Below are 24,467 nucleotides of genomic sequence, written 5' to 3'. Positions count from 1 at the left end.
TTTTTCTCTCTCTTAATAAAAGCATTTATTTAAGAAATATATTTTTGGTTACTTGTGTTGTCTTTGATTCTTTGGTTTTATTTATTTATTTTTTTCAAACCAAAAATTAGGAAATCAAGATTAGGGGAAACGCTTTACACTCCTAGCTTTTTGTAATTCTATCATCCGGTTGTTGTATGTATAAAGACTCTTGCTTATCTGTTAGAATTTTATCTGGAAATGTGAGTGAAGCTAAAATAAGTTTAATGAGAGCTGTTAAATTAGGCCTCAAAATAAAAAAAACCATTCCTGTTCATTGCTGAGTTTAACTGAGAACACTGATTCTTAATGATCTGTGCTAACTAGAAAACCAGACTGCGAGAAGATCTATAGACTGTGACCTTTTGCCTGTGAATCAAAATTGGCGAGTTTGAGCAGAACTGGAGAAAATTGACATAATGTAAGGACATTAAAAAATGCCCATTAAGGTGGTTCTAAATATTTTAAAAAGTTTTTTAATATCCTGGGACAAGACCTGGAAACCTCTTGAACATGGATACTGGCTGCTGGTTTCTCTCTCCCAGGATTAAAAAAATATTTAACAGGACTCTTTGGATTGACTAACATTCACACTGCTAATTGAGTTTTCTGAAACAAGGATAACAACGATTATCAGTGGTAGGAAAGTTTGCAGTCTGAATGCTGCTGTGGCAGATTTCTGGTTATTGCCTTCTTTTGCCTAACAAGCAGTTCTGCTCTCTATTTCCTCATCATCCTCTCCTGCTTTTCAGAGTCTAACTTTAATAAGTGTATTCAAACCCAAAACTGTCCAGTCATAGTTGCACTGAAAAATCTGATGCATTTCTGATGACATTCTGCTGCTGTAACAAGTGGGGCATCTTCCATCATACACTATGAAAGGAGTGACGCGTTCAGGTCCTGTAGGAGTTTTGAAATTGTGTCATGTGCAGGGTTTAAGGAAGGGACATGGAGATTTATTTTAAGTATCTTGAAGCCATAATTAAACATCAGGTCAAACAACTGTACTTAGGTTTGTATTTGAATGAGTCACCAATCCAAGTTCTGGAAGAAGACTTGGTCTGTTACCCTCAAATGAAAGAAAACTGGTTTACATGTTTGAAGATAATCCAGGAGTCACAGAGGTTGAACCTGAGAATGAACTTGAACCTGCTAAAACATCACTGTTCCTCCTCACAGTACAATAATTTTTACATTGGCTGCACTGAGATGGTGCAACAAAAAAGGAGTTTCTGCTCAAAAATTAGCATTTTCAACCTCAACTACCTAATCTTTCTTATTTTTTCTTTTAAAATAGAAAATAATGGTCAGGTTTGAATAAACCCTGGTGAACCTGGTAACTTTGCCTAGTGTAGCTCTCAATAAAACTCTTAAAATCAACTGATGCTAAAGACTTATACATTTATGGATTAATATTATCTCTACTAAAGCTGCCAGCAGTAAAATAAAAATGAAAATATTTTCACCAAGTTTAAAAAATTGTGAAAATGTGTCACTCAGTTTGTTCTCAATAATGATGCAGTTGCTTTCTACAAAGCTGATTGTTTGAATCAAAACGGTACAATCAGCCCATCCCAGTGTCACTGATTGTGTTTCAGGACGGAATGGGAAACCTGCAGCTGAACCAGGACAGCCTTCACCTGGAGGGAGTCGGCGAGTTTCAGATGCCTCTGTATGTGAGCGAGATCCAGTCCAGAAGGGTAAGTAGCTGTCCTTACTCAAGATCTCTTTAATCGCTTCTCTGAAACGAACATGAAAAGACTTTTCCCAAAGCAGAAGACGGGCATTGATCGTTTGGTGTTTTAGAGTGGTTGAATTTCAATCAATCCATGATCAGCAAAGGCCAAATCAAGGAGCCCTTTGAAGTTGGCTTATGTTGGAGACATTCTCCTTACCTTTGTCCACTCACGTCCTTCTGTCCTCTAGCAGACACCCCTCCTCCCATCACCAGGACACTATAGAATGGGGGGTGGACATGAAGCTGCTTACTGGATTTCCAATCAAGCCAAGGCAGTAAATCCTTTTGCTTCCAGTTCCTATTCCCCATTTTTTCTTCTTTGATGCTTCGTAAGAACATCCAGCTCAGTTTCCACATAAAAGTTGATCCACATTTCCTGCTCCCACGCAAATCAGACTCTCTGTTGGATCATCCTCCTTTTCAGTGATTAGACATGGCACTGCAAGCAATTTCAAGCTCTGGAAGCAGGGGCTTCCCTGCTAATTTGAATTTTAGGAACGTCGATTGGGGAAGTTGCTCAGTCGTGGGTCCAATTTGCCACAGCAGAGTTAGAAATGAGTTAGATTATACCAGTTTGAGTCAAATGACTTGCTCGTTTATATTTTTAGTAACGGATGAGAGTGCAGCCTAAACCTTTCATGTAGAGGGCAGTCCCAGTGGTCTACTCCTATTGCAGAACAACCTGCGGGCATTTTTACTGTCTTATTTTACAAACGATGCTCTGAGTTGCCCTCTTGTCTTCCACCAGCAGGTATTTGCACAAGAAGCTCAATGAGTAACTCAAGTCAACCACACTGAAGAGATCAATTCCCTGATTTGTTTTATTTTAGTAATCATCCTCAAAATAGGAAACCAATAGAAAAAGCGGCAGGGAACATAGTTGTGCAGTGTAAAAGAAATGTAAAATGCCAAGCTGCAGCCTCCAGATTTTTGAGGTGTTAAAGTTCTGCTGCAGTAAAATATCCCCAGATCATGAGATCATTTCCTCCTTCATGCTTAAGTTGGCATGAATATGTTTTTTTTCTTTTCTTTTCTCAGAATGCTGTTTGGCTTGCGTCAAATATTGTATGTCCTTTGTTCTGGTACATCTGTGTGTAATTGTATTTATTCATTTTAGATGAGAATAAATGTGGAGTTCTAATTATTTCTGAACATAAAATGTTTTAATTGCGATTTAATTTTGAAGCTGTCCTCTCACAACACTTTTTAAGACATGTTGTCTTACATTTTAATTGTTTAGTTTACTTACATTTTTAAGTAATTGAAATACAAAATCCATGTGCTCAACTGTGTGTGAACATGAAGAGGAGCAAAACAGGAAAACATGTCCTCTGAAAGCCTGTGTTTTTCTATCATGTAAGTGGAAGAGGGTTTTATGACTTCTAAATAAAGTTAAGGACCAAAGAACAAATGAAACTTTACGTTTTGAAATTTTAAGATTTTTTTTTTTTTATATCCAAAATAAACCAAGTAAGAATCAATTCTTGAAGCTACTGAACTAATGAAATAAAATGTAACTATTTAGATTTTTTTTTTTTGGTTTTACCAGATTTTCCTTAAATATTTGAGAGCCAAGAGAAAATGAGACAAGCCTCAGTTGACTAGATTTAGTTACCAATCTCAGAGCAAGTAGTTTTCCCTTTGTTTCAGTCTAGCAATGTTTATGCAAAAGCATTTCACAAACAAAATGAGATTTCAAGAGCTTTTATGATGGAGTGGCCTGCAAAGGTATTAACACTTGAGGTTTTTCACATTACAACCACAAACTTTAATGAATTTTATTAGGATTTTATGTGACGGAACAAAACAAGATGGAGAAAATCTCAAAAACTGTCTTTTAAAGAATATGAAAAACTAGGCTGAAGTAGCATATTGAAAATCTCTATATGATTATGTACCACTTTGTGTTGGTCTATCGTAAAATCCCGAGAAAGTACGGAAATGTTTGTGATTAGGATGTGACAAAATATGAAATACTACTTTGAAAAACACAATTCTGCAGACTGGTGAAGTTGTTGCATTTGATTTTGTGTTCATTGCCATTCTAGTTTTAATCATCAGGTTTCTAAATTTCAGTCATGCCAAAATAACTTATGTTAAATTGAACATCTATAAAGTTTTAACTTTTAATTGAGCTGCACCTTATGAACCCTTCCAGTTGAAGCTAAAGAGAAAAATGAAATGTTCTGGTGACGTGTTACAATTAAATACTTGAATTTCTCCAGTCAGGAGATTTTTATGAATTTTTTTAAACTTTCATTATGTAGGCAGCTGCAGAGATCCAGGTGTTTGATTTAATATTTTAACTTTGCAGTTTTATTCACTATGTACATATGAAACATGTGTGTTTATTGCCTGGAATAAAGCATATTTTAATATTCATCCCGTTCTCCAACAAACTTTAATTACAATTTAAAATCCAGGTGAGCTTATGAATGACTTCATTGTATTAAAACCAGATTATTGTTTTGAAAAATGAGGCAACACTTTGCCCAATTAGTTGATCAAGTTTCTGATGATGAAGTTGCTGGCTCTTATTATTGGCTCTAGTGAGTCTGACTAATCTGAGAATAGCTGCAGGTGTAACCTTTTTCTACTTCAGGCATTCTCGCCTTGCTTGCTTGACAGCTGTCAGAGAAGATGGTGAGCTGTATTCCTAATTTTCCTGCTAGAAGAGACAGTTTAAAATACAGGCTTGTTAAAGTCTCCAAGCTGAAAAGCCTTCATTCTGGAATCAGTTTGAGTTGGCTAACACTGTTACGTTTCACTGCAAGGAAGAGTTTTATATTAGGTTGCAGAGAAAGTGAGGGACATAAGTATTGAACACATCAATGCTTGTCTCGTTTTGAATAATTTTAATGGGGTCATTGACATAAAATTTCCATCAAATGTCAGCCAGCACCAAAGTTATCCACACTTACAAAGAAATCAAAGCAACCTACTCCACAAGTGAAGAATCAGTTTATCAGCTTATTTAATATAAAGTAATGGCCTACATAAAGGCTTGTCATTGCAAATGGCACAGAGTGGTATGATTGGAAATGGGAGTGGTTAGTGCTTCATTTCTAAACTTCTTAATATTCCAATTAGTAGTATTGGAAACATAATCCAAAAGTAAAAGGAAGAAAATTTCACTATAAAATAGCTGTGGCTTAGTGCTGCTTGTTAGATTTCTGACAGGATTCAGAAGAATAATCAAGCGAGCTGTACAAGAGTGAAAATGCACTCGCATAGAGCATAAAAAAAAAACCTAGAGATGGCAGGTGAAGTTGGGAACAATAAGTAATGCACTCTATTGTAATTGCCTCTGTGCAAAATCACTGCGGAGGTCTCCACTGCCTAAGAGAAAGCATGTTTGGTTTGTAGTAGATTTGGACAAGCTTTAGAAATACTAGCAAAATGTCACCTGGTCTTTTGGAAGGAAGAATGATCAGCCTACAAACACAATGCTAACAGGTGAAACATCATGTTGTGGGCTGTCTTACAACATATGGTAGACGCTATATGGAGAAATGTACTGGGACATTCTTTATAAGAATCTGAGTAACAATAAATCCCAAAGACATCACTTGGGGAACTTAGGAAACGTCTTTCCTCATGCACCACGGCTTGAAAAGCCAAGTGAGCCGTCTGACTTGTATCCAGCTAAACGAAATCTATGGAAAGGACTTAAGATAAGATTGCAGAAAAATTATCTTCAAAACCTTTCAGAGTCAAAGACAGTTTGTGTGGAAGAACGAGTCAGAATTAAACCTATGTTCAGCATTTAATTAGTTTCTTCATAAATGAGAGGTTTTGATGTCATCACCACAAAAATGCTTTTTCTGCAAACTATTAAATGCACTTCTGTTTTGAATTATTTCAATTACCTCATAAGAAACATGTAAAATGTTGAATATTTATTTTACCCACTGTGTGTTTGCAAACCTATTAAGCGTCCTGGATACAAAAGTGATTTAAATGAAGGAAATTAAAATGTAAGCAATCTTTTTAAAAATAGGAAATGTTTTTGTTTTGACAGAAAATAATTAAAATACAAATGAATTTCTGCAGACATCAATGCTGCTAAATCCTGAGTGGCAATCTTTCTCCCCTTTGAGTCCCTGTGTTTAATTTAATGCTCACTGTCTAAATTAACTGCATCGCATGCAACTGCTTTCTGTTAAACTGACTTATTGAAGTGGCGTGCCACACTTTTGCTTTTGGCTCAGATGTTATTATTTATATGCAGGGAAGCCTCCTGTGTTCAAGTACATTTTCCGTCTGATTCAGTCACTGTGCACCTACAGTCTCCCCATTTATGTGCTTTCTCTTTGATCCCAAGTTGACCTTCTGGAACATAAACGGTGACTGAAGATCCTTTTATGTGATCTTAGAGTTTGGAAGAGCAAGAACCTCTCCAACAAAGCCCCTGAGGAAATCGTTTATAAACTCTTTAAAGGAGCACCATAAATCAAGAATGCTAATTTCTTTATGATGCTGCACTCCCTTGGTAAAGCTGTTTGTATTTTTTAGCATTTTTTTTTATTATTTTGTTTTAAAGAAGCAAGCTGATAATAATCATGAACCAAATGACCTTTGCAAAGTTTTATACAGCACAAAGCTGAGATAATGACCCAGTTGAGGCAATAATTAGCACCCCTAGGACACCATTAGATGAACCTTTAAGGTTGCCATATAACATTAGCATTTGCAAAACTTTTTCCCACACATCACATAGCATCAGGTAGCAATATTTGGAACTGCAAATATGTGGATAAAGAGGTGAATTTTTATCAAATTATAACGACGTCAGTGTTTTAAAATCCCTCCATGTTTCCTCTTAAGTCAGAATTACTTAACGTCAGAAAGCTGAGCAGAGTTTCAAATGCACCAACATATTTTCCATATGCTTATTTATGCCATAGGTCAATGCATTTCCTTTTGTTGTGAGCTTTCAGTTACAAAATGTTAATTTTCTAGCTTTAGTTCAAATCATATTTATGGAAATAAAGAAAGAACTCCTTAAAGAATAGAAAAGTACAAAAAGAAATGCTCTCCAATAAGAACTTAAAAAGAATTGAACACATCTTTATAAGTTTGTGCTTCAAAATCTAATTAAATATAGATTTTATTTTAACTATCTTAATGAATGTATTAATATTAATTTGGCTTGTAACAATAAACAATACATCAATTAATTGCATGATAAATTAAAATACCCATTTTTATGTTTGTTTCCTTTTACAATAAAAGCAAAGGTTTTTCATTGTCATAATAATAAGTGGACTTAATTTAGAACTAAGTTTCTTCAGTCTTTGTCTAAGCTTTGGAAATGGATGAGTTCATTCAATATGTAAAGGAAGATTAAAGACAAATAAACAGAAATATAAATGGATTAGATTCATACCAGGTTAATTCCTGAAAATGATTATTTCCTTGTCACCATTTGTTTTAGCCCCTGGTTGGAATACATCAATGCGAGACGCCTTGAATTAAATCTGAACCGAGTGCTGCTAATCTAGTTTAAGCCACATGCTGTGGAAAATATTTTTTGTACACTTGCTGAGGAGTTTCCAACTGATTTTGTTTTTGCAGCTTTCAGCTTTTCTATTTTCTCTTTGCCACCATGGTTTATATGTCCTGTTGCAATAGACTCTCTGTCTAGTCTCTGTGGTGAAATAGTAACTTTTTTTATGATACTGTGACAGGCTTTTGTGTTACTGTTTGCATTGCTGCCTGCAGATGCTTGAAAATCGATAGAATAACCTTCACATGTTGTTTGGAAACCAGAGTAAAATTAGTTGCTCTGTCGATGAGATTTCAGATCTCTGTTTTTTACATAAATCAATTTTTGTCTTGACAACTTAATCAGATCTCAATGGTATCAAAGATTTTGACTTTTGATGAAACAGTCTTTCAGACAACAGAGTAATTTAAACAACATTGCTGAATTAAGCATATCCATACAGCAACTCTCAAAAGATTAACAAAAGAGCAAATTGCAATGATATTTTTAATTATTGCGCATCTTTTAACATACATAAATATGGTTACTCACCTTTGTTTTCACTGACATGAATACTAAGTCATAATGTCAATCATTTATTTTTGCCATCTTTTTCTCTATTTCATGCACTCTGACAATCTATAAAAGTTGCTAAAAAGGACAATTTTGCAAAACAAAGTCTCACAACCTGAAATTATTCCGTACACTGCTTTTTGCAGAAATGTCTGGGATAAAATAGCTGGCTGGACTCGGAGGCTGATCAGTATTCACACAGTGACACAGAAATTTTCCATCATTCAAATGTCAAAAAGCCAGAAAATTACTAAATACAAAGCTGCCAGGAAGCAGAGCAGGTCTGCAGCTTAAGTGTCTTTAGTTAAGACGTAGACGCCTACATTTGTCACATCTTTGGCTCCCCCACCAACTTCTTTTAACCTGAAACCTCAAAATCTAAGAAAGTGTGAGATGTTTTTATCTTACACTCCAAGTGTCTTTTACTGTTTGTTTTATAATGTGTTCGCTATAATTGCTACTTTTAATTCCATTAGCCCAAAACCCTGTTAATGCACACCATATGTTAAGAGCATTTCAAGTACTTTAAAATAAATCCATTTTGTGTTTTGTCTCCATTTTATACCCATCCAGGACAGCTTGTTGGTGTTGCGTTCAGAAAAGAATGTAACACTGAATGCCAGAAACCACCAAGGCCAGTTGACCGGTCAGCTTACAGTGGGTGAGTTTCCAGTTTCAGCTAATTATTATTCCACCTGTACCTGACAGAATATTGACATAGTCACGTTCAGATGCTTGAAATCTAATTCAGATTAGATTTCAATCTAAATTAGAAGATTTAGAATTAATGTTAAAATGTCCATGTACTTCAGTAACTCAATTCACCAACTGAAACCACTTATTTATTTATTTATTGTTCATTCATTTTTACTTTTTTTTTTTTTTTACAGCTAATGAAAACACAATATTAAGCTTCTTAGCTTAAGATGTTGCAGAAAACTGATTAAAACTGATTTTTAATCCAGAAATGTGGTCGTAATGAAGAGTATGCATTATTTCTGTTTAAAGGTATTTTTAATCTGGCAAACAAGCCTGGTCAAAAGAGATATTCTAATTATTTCAATATGGCTGTATTTTAATAAGAGATGTATTGATCAGAATTTTGTGGCAATTTCTTATATCCAATTTTTGTAAAGCTTTAAATGCAGCTAAAAAGAACAAGATTGTTGTTGACATTTTATTTTTTTTAATATCTTATATTCATGACTAGCTTGGTTTATGTGTCTAGTTCCACAGAAACATCACTTTTGTCTGTATTTCCCAGGAAATGTAGATCATTACCTTAACTTTGAGATTTAACAAGAGGTTGCAAACATGTTGAAATTCAGTATGTTGTATGACAGTTTTAAAGCTGAAAATTATAGAACAGACCAACTATAGTGTACTCAATTAGTCTGAATTGAGTACACTATTCACACATATCTACATGTGGTTAGACACATGTAGATATGTGTCTACACACATGTAGATCTGCATGTGTGTAGATCTACATGTGTTGTAGAAAATTGCAGTTTCCTTTTTAAAGAGCTTCTTGGAGCTTCGTGCTTCTGTGACTTCAGTCTTAAACACCTCATTGATGATGAAAGAGCTGACTTCTTGTCTCCCAGTCACAGTAAATGCTTCATCACCAAATATTATGTTCTGCATGATCTGAAAGTGCTTAATAATTATGTTTCCACTGATTAAAAGAACTGATTCACCGTTTAAGTTTCAGATTGAGGTTAAACACAGATTTCTTGGTGTCCATTTCTTATTAGTATTTTTAATCAACGTTTATTCAGAAATCTCCCTTTTAGTTTTGTTGTATTATTTTGTTTTTTTTTCTTTACAGATAACCCCTAAGCCACTTATTGAAAGGGCAGTAGATTCATCTTACCATTAAGTTCAGCCATCAGTCAGCCTGAATGACCAAATTACCAATTACACTGATTAATAACCGCTGGAGAACAAATGACCTGCTTCTTAGCATTAATAGCTATTGATCTTTGTCAACATAAGTAGAACGTTGATGCTAATTTAATAAGACTGTTGATATGACACATTGTGGTCAAGCTTGACCTTTCTTTAAAAATCAGAGCCATTTTTTACCCCTCTGAAGGCCAGTGGACAGTATAGCCATTAGAAATATATTCATCCACATGTGGAAGAATGTAAAACTCTGAAGAACAGCAGACAAGGTGATATGAGCAGAGTTGGTTACTGATTTGCGTAATCATTGTAAAACTATATAGTTCCTCACCTTCTGTGGGGCCACTGTGAGATGTTTACATCTTTATTATGAACATAAATGTCAGAGTAACTAAAGGTACAGCTTCAAATAAATGCATTTGTCTACTAATTTATTTGATTAAAATGTTCTTTAGTGAGTTACACCTCAGCTGCACAGTTTATCAAGCTTTTGGATTTATTGTGGCTACATTTTTCAGAATTTTTGTTGGACAAAATCCATTTTAGTAATTGCATTTCTCTGCTCATTCTACTGTTGGGTATAAATTACATTTCGATGGGATTGGATCAGTGCTTTGGAGTTTCATATTCTCTTTTAGTTATTTCAAAACAAGTTTTGATTTACTTTTTCTGGACCATTGTCTGGAACGGGTTTAAAAAAGTTAAGAAAATTGAACATTTTAATTAATGTAAAAAAAAAATTTTTCAAACTACAAACTTTACTGTTGAAGTACCATCAGTACATAAAAATAAAATTGTAGTTTGCTATCACCCAGAGTTAAAATGTTAATTTTTCTGTGTGTAGGTCCTGAAGGTGTGGAGGCTCAATGTCAGAGGCTGGAGGTGCGAAGCAGAGATGGTGGCAGACTCCTGTTCTCTGCAGATGAGGAAGAAGTCACAATGACAACAGAAAAGTTTACTGTCACAGGTAAACGTTGAAGCAGTCTCATCTGAATTTTAAACAAGAAGTCCTTATGTGCTTTCTTTCAATTAAAAAAAAGAACTGATTTAGTTGGTTTCTTTGAGTAGAAATTAGATATTTTGGACATGATTCGTTCTTCTCACTTCTCAAACCTGATGAAGCACTTGACAACATTTTACAGCTACTTTAAGTGTAAATTTGAAAACTATTTTGGTATATGCACACAAAGATGTTTTAAGCATCTTGCATCACAGTGCAAGGACTTGTTCTTTACACAGATTAACTTTTTGTGCAATCAAAAGTTTACAATGGAGCAAAGTCATTCTGTCACTGATAACATTCCTTTGTTAAAATGTCTTCTACTACATCCTGCACTTTAGGGAGACAATTTACCACTACAAATTATTGTTTTTGTCTTGCCATCCCTGCAAAGAGATGCGTTTATTACTAGTTTGATATCAAACAATGGTATCTTCTGTTTAGCTACAATAAGATGGATTTCTGATGGTTGTGATGTAATTGAACCAGTTGCTGTAAAATACTGCATAGATATCTATTTATATATCTATTATATATCTAAAATAGAAAGACAGAGCAAAGTGCAAATCCCACAGATTTCAGACTTAAAACCAGAAAACTCTCCACCCTCTGTGACTTCATTTACAGTTCTACCACAACAGAAATATGGGACAGAGATCCAATTTTAGTTGTCTGCAAGTTCGTGCTCTATATTCAGTTCAACATAATAAAACTGAAAGGTGGTAGTATGAAAAATTTAGTAAGTTTTTGGTCTCTTTTGAAAGGCCTAAACCTAGTAAAGCAAAGCTAAGCTCTGCAAACAGTCAAATTTTCTGAATTAAATTCTAAGATTGAATTTTATCGGCAGGTTCTGAAGGTGCCGTGTTTGGACACTCGGTGGAGACTCCGCTGATCAAGGCGCCGACGTCTGAGGATCTGAGGTGAGTTGATGTTTGGTGTCATTAAAGCTTAATGTCATCTGTTAATATCCTGTTAAGTTAAAATTAAGATTCTTAAATATCAAAGATTAATGCTCTGTGGCATTTCAAAGTCGATGGCCGGGCTTTGACAAAAAAAAAAAAAAAAGCCTGTGACAGGAACCATTTGTCATCACTATCATTATCTCAAACACCATATTGTAGACTCGGGCATCTACTGGTTACTACAACAACTGGATTTGACCACTATATTAATTTCACAGCCGAAGGGCGAGCTAATTTATTAGTTTTTCTCTATAGCAGACAGGAATTGATTAAAGCAGTGAGAAAACATTGAGAAAGTGTGAAAGGTTGAGCTATGTGCTGCGCTCCTTCTCTCCCCTTATGCATGTGATCCCCACCGAACTCTGCCTAAGGCTGCGAGCCCCTCGTCGCTCCATTAACGAGCTATCAGGAGTGCAGTTTGTTGTCTACCTTACTGGTCCGGAGAGGAGAGCTGGGATCAAAGTTGACAGAAAAAGCACTGTTCTGGCAGCTAATTCCTCTGGAGTGAGAGGAATACTGATGGTCTTCGTTTTCAAGCCATACACACATCCACACACACACACATAGAGAGAGAGACACGGGCTCATCTCGGGGTGACCATCTGCAAAATGATCGCAGTCTCAATGAGGGGCAGTAAAACAGGAGACGGCCAATACAAAACTCTTTTATTAATTTTCTATCACAAACATTCGTAACACTATTTAATTCCCTGAAAAATAACTAAAATATTTGCCAAGAATATAAAAATATACTTGAAGGTGAAAATTACTGTCTTTTTCCAATAATGAATCACTGAAAACACACTGAAATCGACGTGCCATACTGTCTATTATTCTGCTTTTCTTTGAATTAAATGTGTTTCCTGGAATAATATACACACACATTTTCCTTTACAGAAGCATTTAAAAAGCAGCGCAAGTCAAACTGGTTATTAAAGACTATTAATGACATGAATTTAAGTCTAACGAGGCTTTTGTGCACTGTCCAATTCATTCAGTAATTGAACTGTGCACAAAAGCTGAACAGAATAATTACAACAAGGCCTGCTCTCATTACTTAGAATATAATAGATTTTTTTTAGAATCAGTAAAAACTGAGTATTAAACCAAAATATAAAATATCTGCAAAAAAACTCAGGAGGCTACAAATTAATTTATATGAATGCACAATGCGAAGCCAACATGCTGTGAAAGCTACTGGAATGTTAATACTATGTAAATAAATGAATAGTAAAAATGAATGAGCATAAACTTAATTAATAAAACTGAGGTTAGAAATTCTTGTTATCTGGACACATTTCAATGTTTCTGGGGGATAAATCCACTCACACCTTAGTAACTTGTCACTGGTTCCCCTCACCCAGGATGAGAACGTCCAGATGATTTTAAATGACCGAACAAATACATCTTTATAGTGACTGGCAGTAAGCACCAGCAGATGCCATTGGTCCCCAAGTCATCACTGACTGAAAACTATAAAATGGGCCCCAAGCAACTTGGATAGTCTGCTGCACTACTTTTCCTCCAGATTCTGGGAAATAGGAAATTTACTTTGATATAAGAAGTTGTTAATCCACTGAACAACATCATGGGATGGCGTTATGAAGCTCCCTTATTCCAGTTTCTTTTTCTACATGTTTTCCTTCCACTCAATTTCCCATTAATGTATTTGGAGACAGCATTCTGTGAACAGCTAGGATCTTTAGCAATGACCTTTTGTGACTGGCCCTCTTTGTGAATATGACACCCTCTGATATTATGTACAAGTTCTGTGATATAAATATTGTGCATACAAATACTGCAGCAATACATTTGCAGTCAATTCTGGAGCCATATTATCTGCTGGATAAGTTTTTAAAAACTATTTCAAAATGGTCCATATTTTTACTACACTCCTGCTGCTTAATGTCATTTTATTGAGTGGCAGAGTAACAATATTTTTCTGTAGCTGTTTAAAGCATGAAGTCAAGCAGAGCAGCACCTCCCCAACCTGTCAATGTGCACTGCCAGTCAGCTGACTCAAAAAAAGCTACCGTAGCATTTTCTAGCACAGCAGGATTACTTTTTTGCAATAAACAAGCTAGCGATGCAAAGAAATCAAAATAACAGTGAACATTGTTAGCATAATGCAAATTTTAGCAGCAATATGTATAAGCTTTTCTGTTTTCAAATACTGTATTTTATGCAGGCTTATCATTCGGTTAGACTCTAACCATTAGAGTCTCCTACCGCCCTCCGACTCCCTAGTCACTAACAAAGCAAACAGTGATTTAAGCTGTGCTCTTTTAGACCAGCTGCTGTTTCCTAGAATAACTTGGCCCTCAGACTGTCCTCAAGTTGCAGAAAGTCTGCAGTCCCTCATACTAATGACAGCAAAGCAAGGCATAAATCATATACTGGAAAAGGCTTTAGATTGATTACACCTGTACCTCTAATTCGTCAGCATGACAACATCACACAGAACAACTCTTTAAAAGTAAGGAAAAATTAAAATACACACACAAACTCCAAACGTTCTTTGCCACTATTTTTCAGTTTTCTCCTGCTGGTGTTAGACTTCACACTGCGAGCTCTGAAGAGTTTGAAAATGCTAGTATATAAGTTGGATTTGGTTCCTGCACATTGCAGATTCTAGGCCTTTCTCTGCTTAAAAGGACGACATGACTAGATGTTCATTTGAATCTAATACCATCTGTGTTGGGTTACATCCTTGTCATCATATTCCTCATCTTTAAAAGAAAGATCAATCTGTTTGGGATGCCTTTTATTTTCCTGCCAGCCAATGGTAATCGAGGAGAGGATAGAGCAAAGACAAAATCAAAGAAACTCACCTGAGATCTTCCATCTCTTTGAAGCACCTGCTCACTCTCCCCCCAGCCCCCTCAGCAGTGAATGTGTGCACACTGGCACTCAGCCCAGTCTCTGTTTGTTGCCATCTTAGTAAATTTGGTAATCTGGCTGACATTTAATCATGTAGCTCAAACTGTTTTAAAGTTGCTGTGCAAATATTGTTTTCTGTGTTTACTTCAGCCATCTCTTGCAGCTGCACCCTATAAGAGGATAGATGACAGGTGAGAGAAAACAGGAAATATGTGAGCTGCAAAAGGTTTAGAAAAAATGGAATCTGAAAGTATTAAAACTTGTAGGTCAGAAAGTGAGGTTGACTGAGTTATTAAACATTCAGCAGGTGCACAAAATGGGATTTTATTTTAAATAAAGCCTTTATACTTGAAATCAAGGCAATATAGCTGCACTAAATATCAAGAAGTTATATTTCAGTTTGGAAACACACTTTTCTACCAGTCATGAATGTCTCCACTTCCAAGTTTGTGTTGCACAAATTCAACTATGTCTTGAATACAATGATGGCAAGGACACTGCAGACTGCATCGTATAGCTGTGATGTTTTTGTGTGACTAGAGACCCTTCCAAATGCAGGACGTTTGCTACAGTGCAGGACATTCTGGTCAAAGTATTACTTTCTGCTCTGCGGGTTAACGAAGATGTTGTCGATTGTCATGTCGGGGTCAATGAGTCTGCAATCCGATACTAAGCAAGGAAAAGTAGAATATAAATGGTTTAAAGTTGTTTTACCACTGTTTATCAGCTTATTTTCCCATTACTGTGGCACTCTGCAGCTGCTGTAATATTTAAACTTTTAATAAATGATAAAAACGGTACCAATTGCCTTGTTTGTTTGAACATAATCATCAAATAGGATGGCGGAATTTGCTTAGTCCTCTGGATAGTCTGCCAGACTATCCAGTGTGAATGCACCCTTAATGCTCTGCTACCCACTGTGTCAGGAAATGCAATTTTAACCAGTAGCATGTTCTTCAAATAGAGGGACTTCTTAAGATTATGAAATTATAAGTACTTTAAACAATTTTCTGTATGTCATCAAATTCAATTGACATTTATATTGATACAGTTCAAGTTTTGTTTAGAGTTTAATAATAGTATAATAATCTGAAATCCTCAATGGTGAAAATGCAAAGTAAAACAATTGTGACATCTGTCTCTTACACATTTAACACTGTCTACTGCTAAGTACTTCACACAGCCCCAGTTATAAATTGCAATAAAATGAAAACTGCTCGGTCCACAATAATAGGTCTGTTCCTTCCAATATATCACTTGACTGCAGAAACTCTCCTCCATTTTAGGGTGAAAATACATTTTGCAGCTCTTTGATTGATCCAAGCAGTTTTCAGGACGTTGCTGCTGTTTCCACACGAGTTTGACAAGTTCATTACAAAGATAAAGATGACAACAAGGGCTGCAACATTTGTTCACACTGCTCTCCTACTGTTTTGGAACAGTTTAACTTCTCACAGTTTGGGCTGTAAGAAAAAGATCTGTCTTTCTTTTAAATACGTGTGTATTTTGGCTATAAAATAAAGTTTGTATTTCTTAGATGATTAAATATTAGTAGCACATCTTGTTTGCTGCCATACTTGTTATCTGTCAGCAGGAGTAATCATTAGAGTGAGATCATTGGTACTGAAGTGTCTGATCTTTATGTTTGCTCTGAAGATACACTGAACGGTTGGAGTCATTTTATAGTTTCTGCTCCATCTTTGTGCAAAGTTGACTTTTATCTCTTTTGCAAGGCTGAGAAAAGTTATCATCATCTGCTGAGCTGTACTAGCGTTAAATGCGCGAGGAGTTGAATAATGTGTCTTTGTTATTAAATTGATAATGATGTTGAGGATTACTGAAGGGCTGAAATTCTAATCTCTCTATTCCCAATCACCTTGTGAGGTTTAATGCATCCTGTCATTGCTTGATTTCCTTGACGTCCTACTTTTATAGATGACTGACGAAGGAATTGTTCCTAAAAGATAATAAAGGTTCAGATGAGACTCTGTCCTTCAAATTGAGTTGGAGGTAATCTTTCCTGTGGTGAAAGCAAGCCATGGTTACATTATATTTTGGGATTCAAATTCTCAGAAAATAAGACTTTTTACTAAGATGTGCAAATTGTTGTAAAAGAAATATTTAATCGAGTGAAGGCTAGTACTTAATAGTGGCAAGGTATGCCATTTTGGATTTAACCTTAAGTTCCTGCATTGCTGTATGACGTTACAAGAGAAGCAATGATTTGTCACTTAAATTTGAAGCACTTGCTCTGTCAATAACCAGATCGCTACCCTGAGTTTGTCTGCCATTGCATTTTGAAAAAGAAAGACATACAGAGACTCCTGATGCAGATTTTGTCTAGTGCTGACCTCGATGGCACACGACTCCGGTTCCATATTGCTGGCTGGGTTTTTGCAAACTCACAGCTGTTAAAGACATCACTGTCTTCACCTTGCAATTGACCAGAGGGCGCTCAAAGGCGGCTCGTCTTTGTGTGTGGCTGAAGTGTTATGTGAAAAGAGGCTGAAGTCTCAGAGTTGAGGGGTGAGCCAGTGTTTTGTCTTTACATGGACAGCCAATTTAAATCAGAATTGTATTCATTTCCCTTTTCTGTACTCGAAACTGAAAAATGGCACATAGACCATAATGCAGTCTGACACTAAAAAATGGATTCTTGGAAAGCTGAAGGATGATGTATCTCATTATTTGCATCATGGATTTACAGGCTTTTATTACTTAGTTTTAGACGTTACTTTCAGATAATTTATATTTGCAGCTTTAGTTTGTTTTTTTTGTTTTTTTTAGGGGGAGTGAGGAGGGCTCAGCTCTGGTGTGTCATTTTGTCCCTGAGATGTCCACTAATCTCTTATAAGCAAATATCCCACAATATTTCAAACAGAAAATTAGTAAAAAGAAAACCTTTATCAAGATCTGCAGGAGAAGACCAAGATTTTTATTTAAAAAAAATAAAATAAGAGTCTAGCCCCTTAGAAGGAAAACATAGTTGTTTTAAAACATTTTTTCATGACTCTGCCTCTGCAACTCCCTGTTCTCATTTTTATCAACCATAATCATCAGCACAATTTTTTTTTTCCCTCTCGCAATATTTGCTGACCTTTTTGTTGATGTAAAGGTCAACCTGAATGCAGGTTGTTTACGTTTCTTGGATAATGAGAGAATCTGTCATAAACAGTCTTTTTGACTTGAAATGCCCCATAAGCCATTCTTTATAAGGACTTTTTCTATCTAAATTTTGTAGAAGGAGCCAGAAGCCCTGAAACATCCTGTGTATAATAAACTCTTCTGTATGAAGGTAATTACGCTTTTTTCAGGTAGCCGATGGCCTCATCAGTCAGCCTAATGATCTGAGAGGTATAAGGCTTTGTAACATTTCAAAACAAAAAAGCTGTCCTACTCCTCTGCAAAGGCACATAATGGAAAATTAAGGTCACTAGCTCTTTAGCTTAAGAAACCAGTATTTTCAGAGCTGTGGTAGCTTGAAAGTATGCAACTTGTATTCTTCTACCAATTTTCTGAAGCTGGTGTATAATTGACAGTCTTATAATAATTAAAAAACTTGATAAACCTCTGTTCCAGAATAACATACAGTTCCTTAGTAACAGAGTAATGGGATTTTGCAGCAAACTGTGAAGACAATTTTCTTATAAATACATACATGCAAAGCAGATGGTGGTGAGCCATTTAGATACAGTGGCGAAAACAAGTAATTGATTCCCCGCTGATATTTCTGGAATGGAGAGGCCTGTAATTTTCATTATAGGAACACATTAAAGTCTAAAGAAATCTAAACTCCTCTTCAATATATTGAGAAATCATATTCAAACATTTGAGTTTAAAGAAAGTTAAAATGTATAAGAGAATCTCTCGCTTATTATAAAATAAGAAAAGGTTTAGCCAGGTTTAATGTTGGAGAGGGAAGAATAAATTCTTTTTAGACGGTGAAGGTAAATATCTGGGTTCAGTCCTGTCCAACCTTAAACAGAATGAGTTGTATTTTATTGCAGCTGAGTCCTTGTGCTTGTGCTGTAAGAGCAGCTTGTCATGTTGCATTATGTGCAGCTTCTTGTCTCCTAGAACCACAGGCATAAAAATAACAGCATTTTAAGAGCAAGCATTTCCAACATTTGTCAAAGTACCTTTTTTGTGAAAGGCAAATTTTATGCTGTGACACCTGAAAGGGGTGTTTCTCTCCAAAGAAAAAAGTGTTGCTGATTTAGATCACGCATTCTTGCGTTTCAGGTCCTCGACAGTCACTGGTGAGTAACGCTTAGTGAGCATTGTATCACCGTGATAAAAATGGAAACATCTCGTACTTCATACTGCATCATCTACACCCCAGGGTTTTCTTTTCTGGCCCTGCCAAGCTACTGTGTCTGGGTGTTAAAGCAACAAGAGTAATTTATTTTATTTAATGCATAGATCTGCTTCGTCACTGTGGGCTGAAAGCTTCTGCTTGGAGCGCACAGCTTTGTACAGTACAGTAGTTACAGCCTTTACAAGATTAAACCAATCAAGAGTACAGTTTAATCCTTAACACTCAGCTCTATCCTTGTTTGTATTTTGCACATTTGGTGTAAGAGGTAATGTGTGCAAATTTAGTCTGGTAGAGGTGTAAATTATAGTGGCGCATGACTGGCTGTATGGCAGGGTGCCTTCAGGTTCAGGTTGGCATTTTCAGCATCACAAAGCTGTCTCACCTGGATCGATCACCATGGTAACCAAAGCTGGAAGCCCACTTTGTGGCAGCTTCCAGATTAGAGATGCACGTAAGATGACTTTTTTTTTTTTTTCTCAAGCCTGTTAAGAACCGAAGTAAATGCCATATTGTGGAAAAAAGCTTTTCTGTTCATATAATACAAACAAATATGATCTCCAGTGACATAGGCGAATCTTGTCCTTTGTTTCCATAGACCAATATATTGATCTCTAAAAACATACTGATCTGTAGTCTATCTTGGAAGGTCCTACAAAATACTTATAAATATATAAATCAAATGTGTCTTTTAACATAAATTTCCCATAAGACATAACTGTACCTTAAAAGTCTACATACCACTAATGCCATTAATAATCAGGGTAAAAATGACTTCATTTAACATATGTATTGTAACTCTTGATCAGGTATTGATGCTTTTAAATGATCTCGCTTTAAACCTGTCTGGTTTTATTGGGCAGCGTTAAGGTGAAATGTGACTGTAGGGTTCCATAATCACACATGGTGGTGTAGAGCGCCTTAGATGGCCATAAAAGCCAAGACATTTGAAAAAAAAGAATTAATTCATTTAATGCTTTGTGCTGGACTGTGTTTGAAACAAGCACTCTTGGAAATTGAACACTTTGTCTTTTGGAAGAGTTGGCCCATGTGTGTGTATGTGTGTGGAGGCAGGGGGTGATGATTGAACTGCTTTGAATGGAGTGAAAATGTCTCACACACACACGCATCACACACCACTAATTTCTAACGGCGTATCTCAGTGCAGAGTGTTGTAAATGAGTCTTTTAATGACTCCGCTGTCCAGGCCATGGATCATCGCTGGAGTCCTGAGAAATTATTAAAATGTGACTCACTCAAACATTATTTTAACTTCCAAAGAAACGGAAAAAGGAAAGAGAGAAAAACATGGACATGCTGCAGTGAAGAGGAGATTTGTTTATTTTAAATCTTTCCTCAAAACTCTATGGCCCTTTTTTTGTTTTGTTTTAAATGATAATTTTAAAATGTGGGCCAATTTAAGCAGCTGCAGAGATTCAAACAAATTTAACAGGGCTGCTTAAAGCATCCAATTTAAAATTTATTGAAAAGAGATTTAGGCAAGATGTGGGGGAAGAAAATCAATTTGCAACAGTTATGAGTTATGAAAACAGATATTCACATCGATTGGCGCTCACACTTATCTGTCTGTGTAAACAAACGACCCATGGAGGAAGATCCAAATTACGTTAGCCTCAGTGATGCTGAAAATCAAAAATCAGTTGCTTGTTCCATGTGCCTCACAGGGGGACCTGGTGTGGTTTGGAGTGATGTGCTGGGGCACTTTTACAAGAACAGCAGCTATGTAGAAAGTAAGGAGCGGTACCAACAACATGCCTTTTTTTTTTTGGCTCAAATTTATTAACGTTTCTCTGCCTTATATTAAAGTTGACTGAGCTCAACCGCCAATAAAATGTGAATTTACACAATGATGTGTAAACATGGAAAAGAATTCAAAGTATAGTTTGAACTTCTCCACTTATTGAATCACAGAGACCAATTGATTGAGTTTAGCAACTTAATATCTGGTTGAAACTATCCTTTTAGGTTGGAGTCGCCAACAAGAACCCTGACCATGGAGGCTCCAAGAGGGGTGGAAGTGAACGCTGCCACGGGGACGCTGAAGATCAGCAGCAGAAAGGATCTGCAGCTGGAAGCCACAGAGGGAGAGGTGAGAGCCTCTCAAGTCACAATCCTCTTTGGTTTTCTGTTTTATTTGGATCTTCTTTCTCTGGTTAGCATGTAGGGGGCATATCGTCTTCTCCAGCATGTGTTCGAAGAAGTCAAATGCTTCTCCCAAGATCTTACTGTATGGATAAATGGAGAAATAAATTAATCAGAATCAACTTTATTTGTTAAGTTTGAGCATACAAAGAATTTGAATATAAATATAATTGTGTAGTGTGACGGAGGAGCCGTCATGAGTTAGGACATATTTAGAGTCCATGTCAGTATGCAGGCACGCCCGCACATATACAAACAATCACTAACTTACTTTTTTGTTGCAGGTTGAGCTGAGAAGGTTCATTGTGGGTGCACACGCGGTGTTCCTATTTCAGTGAAACATTCATGCAAAATCCATTATTTTCAGAATCAAACATTTTCCTGGTTTTATTTTCAAGTAGGGTTTTTTTTTCTAGATGGTGGCTTGCTAGGAGGCAGTCACATGATGACTGCATGATCTCATCAGATTAGTACCAGGTGTTTTGTATCAAATTGAGTATTGTATTTTTGTTTACAAGTTTATTTATTTATTTCTGTTATTGTTGTTGTTATTATTCTTATTATTTTGTATACTTTAAGAGTTTATTTGAGTTGGAAGTAATTGTTTAGTTCTTGATTGTTTGGAGTGTCTGTGGGCGGAGCCTGTGGCTTTAAAAGCAGGGCTTTGTGCCACAGGCAGGCAGTCTGTGCTTAGACTCACGCTGGAGGCGAGACTGTTGCTCTGACACTGAATAAAATCTTCTAAAAGCAATCTCCGACTTGGACTAGTCATTATGCTTGACTAAATCATAAGAGAACCCCGTCACATGTAGATTTGGTGGAACATAAAGATTTCTTTAAGGTTTGTCGTAGAAAATTTTTAATTTAATTCAGAAAAATTATAATCTTTAAAAATATGTAATCTTAAAATAACTGGGAATTATAATTATAACATTTTCATTTATTATCAGATTATAATAAATGCTTAATTGTTTGGTCCATCGACTTATCTGTCCATCCTTACTCAGCCATTTCTGTCCATCTGTGTGACCCTCATTTGTCCCTATATTTGACCATCATCAAGTCATTCATCTGTCTGTCTTCAGATGGTTCTTTGTTCATCTGTCCGTCCATCCCTGTAAACGTCCGTCCATCCCTCTAAATGTCCATCCATCCCTCTAAACGTCCGTCCATCCAAACACCTTTCCTTGTAGTCCGGTGTATACAGGTTCCACATACAAGGCCTAGAGAATCTGAAAGTTAATTTTTACTGTTTTGTTTCACTAGTGGGGCTCAAATACACAGAGACATTTCAAAATTTGTGTTTTAGGTAAATGAAGTGCTTGTGCCTCTATGTGGATTGTTGGGATTTGCAGATGCAAAGTGGTGGATAAGTGTCTCAGCTTAACTTTTCAGTTTACTCTGGGTTGTTTTGGTAATTCACAGGCTGATTGTTGCATCTGGTACCGAAACATCAAAATCAGAACTTTTCTTGCTAAGAGAAAATTCCAGTATTTTTATGAGGAAGCAGAATAAAGACAACTGAGTGACAATAAGTGATTAAAGAAACAATCGGGATTTTTTACTTTCAGTGACAATCAGCTAATATAAAACTCAGAATTGTGGCTGTAAAAGTAAAAACCTGCTTCCTGCTTTATTCTCATCTGAGCAGTGCTGCTGTCTTTCACATTCAGTTTGCCCTGACAGGTATTGAAGAATTTGTTTCCGGTGGTTGTACATCACATCAGGACACGTCTACAGATTTGTTTGACTTCCAGTGCTTCTGACATTCTTCTCCTCCAGATTCTCCTTGATGCCGACAGCATTCGACTGGAAAACCTCCAGCCTTCAGGAAGCAGGCTGTGCAAGACCTACCTTTCTCCAGCTGAGAGCGTTTCCACCTGCCAGGCCATGAGCAGCATCTGCCTTTGGAGCTGACCTGAGAGCTGACATGTCGTGACGGAGAGCAAAACCCGACTATCGGCTCTGCGATCTGAGATTACTGGAGTGGAGACGGAAAGCTTCAAGCTCTGAGCTGTCAGTGCTCATAGCAGGACAGAAGTGTTCAAACCGCTGCCTGTGGAGGATCGACGGAGGCTCACACTTCACTGACTGACTGAGAAGGAAAGTCAAAAAAAGTTCTCTGAAACCGGGAATACGTACAGATCAGTTCTCACAATCAAATCACAGACAGAGGATGCAACTTTTATTTTTCTACTTTTAGGTTTATGAAGATTGTTTTAAATTTGAAAGGAAAAATAAATAACAAGGTGCCTTCAGTTTTAAATGGTGTCACATTGAAACTGTCTTGTCAATTAGACACAAAGGTATTAAAAATAAAGCAAGCACAAATGAAAACTTTGTCTAATCTAAATGTATGTTTCAGCAAAGCTACCGATGCTTGGAATCAGATTGAAACAGGTTTATTGAATTTATTAGCAGAAGCTCATGTCAGATAAGGACCGCTTTGAAGATGCAGATGAAAGATGTTTTCCCAAATCAAAGGTAAATATTTATCCTGTCCTTTGCTTCATTTATGTCGTACCATGCTTGAGAAAATACTCTGATTAATTTTCTGGATCTTTCTATCATAACTTGTGCTCCTTTACACAAGTTATGCAAAGGAGCACGTAAAAGTAAACAGCTCTGTGAGGAGTACAGCTCCAGCCAGAAATTTACATTCACTTGTTGAATAATTACATAGAGTAGAGTTATTTTGCTATTTATTTGAATGGTATTCATTGCCTTCATTCCAGTATTTTCTAAACCTGAAATGTGACAGTGAAGGTCAGCAAATCCCAGAAACTTCATATATACTTGTTTCCCAATTTCAGATGTAGTTTTAATGCTGGTGTTGGAGGTAACCCTCCATTAGTTCATCCATTGTTTTAACAATGCACCGACATCAGTGGCAGTGAAACAGACGCTCAGCATGATCCTGCCACCACCATGCTTTACAGTTGATGTCTATTAAGATTAGAAAGCCTCTCATTGTCTCCTCCAAACGTTTGTCTTCTCAATCTTTGGTCTGATAACATCATAAAACTTTTCTCCAGGCGTAATTTGATCCGGTGAATTCCGACATCTGCAACCACTTTTTGATTTTCAAATTAACTGAAGTTGTGTAATAATTCCAACATGGAGACTGGAAATGTCTAAAATATTTCAGCTTGGTGTTTGCTATAAATCTGTTTACTTGCGCTCTTCTGCTTACTCTGCTGCTGCCTTTCATGTTAAACCTGTGACAGTGTGCTAACGGCGTCTCTCTGAAAGGTTTCCCAAAGGCTGTCTAACCTGGGCTCCCCAGCTGAGAGCGAGACAGGCGGCCATGTTTCATCTGACCTGATGCAGACACTTACTCCCTCAAGGCTTCCAGAGATGAGCTTGTCTGGTAAGAGCCCCATCACCTTATCTTAAGAGTATATTTTAGACATGCAACTGAGT

General features: G+C 36.5%; 1 protein-coding gene across 1 annotated transcript in view; it reads left to right on the top strand.

The window, feature by feature from the left end:
- Positions 1–23,382, top strand: part of LOC122820240 (zeta-sarcoglycan-like) — a 34,944-nt gene extending 11,562 nt beyond the window's left edge. Inside the window, exons 3-8 of the mRNA XM_044097483.1 lie at positions 1,617–1,718; positions 8,391–8,478; positions 10,570–10,692; positions 11,573–11,645; positions 20,868–20,991; positions 22,827–23,382. Of these exons, the coding sequence (XP_043953418.1) occupies positions 1,617–1,718; positions 8,391–8,478; positions 10,570–10,692; positions 11,573–11,645; positions 20,868–20,991; positions 22,827–22,961 (645 nt within the window). The 3' untranslated portion in view covers positions 22,962–23,382. The remainder of the gene's footprint in view (positions 1–1,616; positions 1,719–8,390; positions 8,479–10,569; positions 10,693–11,572; positions 11,646–20,867; positions 20,992–22,826) is intronic.
- Positions 23,383–24,467: the final 1,085 nt, after the last annotated feature.

The sequence above is a fragment of the Gambusia affinis genome, linkage group LG18 (assembly GCF_019740435.1).
Source record: "Gambusia affinis linkage group LG18, SWU_Gaff_1.0, whole genome shotgun sequence".
In the NCBI taxonomy this organism is placed as follows: domain Eukaryota; kingdom Metazoa; phylum Chordata; class Actinopteri; order Cyprinodontiformes; family Poeciliidae; genus Gambusia; species Gambusia affinis.
The sequence above is the reverse complement of the archived record's forward strand: the minus strand, read 5'-3'. Positions and strand labels throughout refer to the sequence as shown.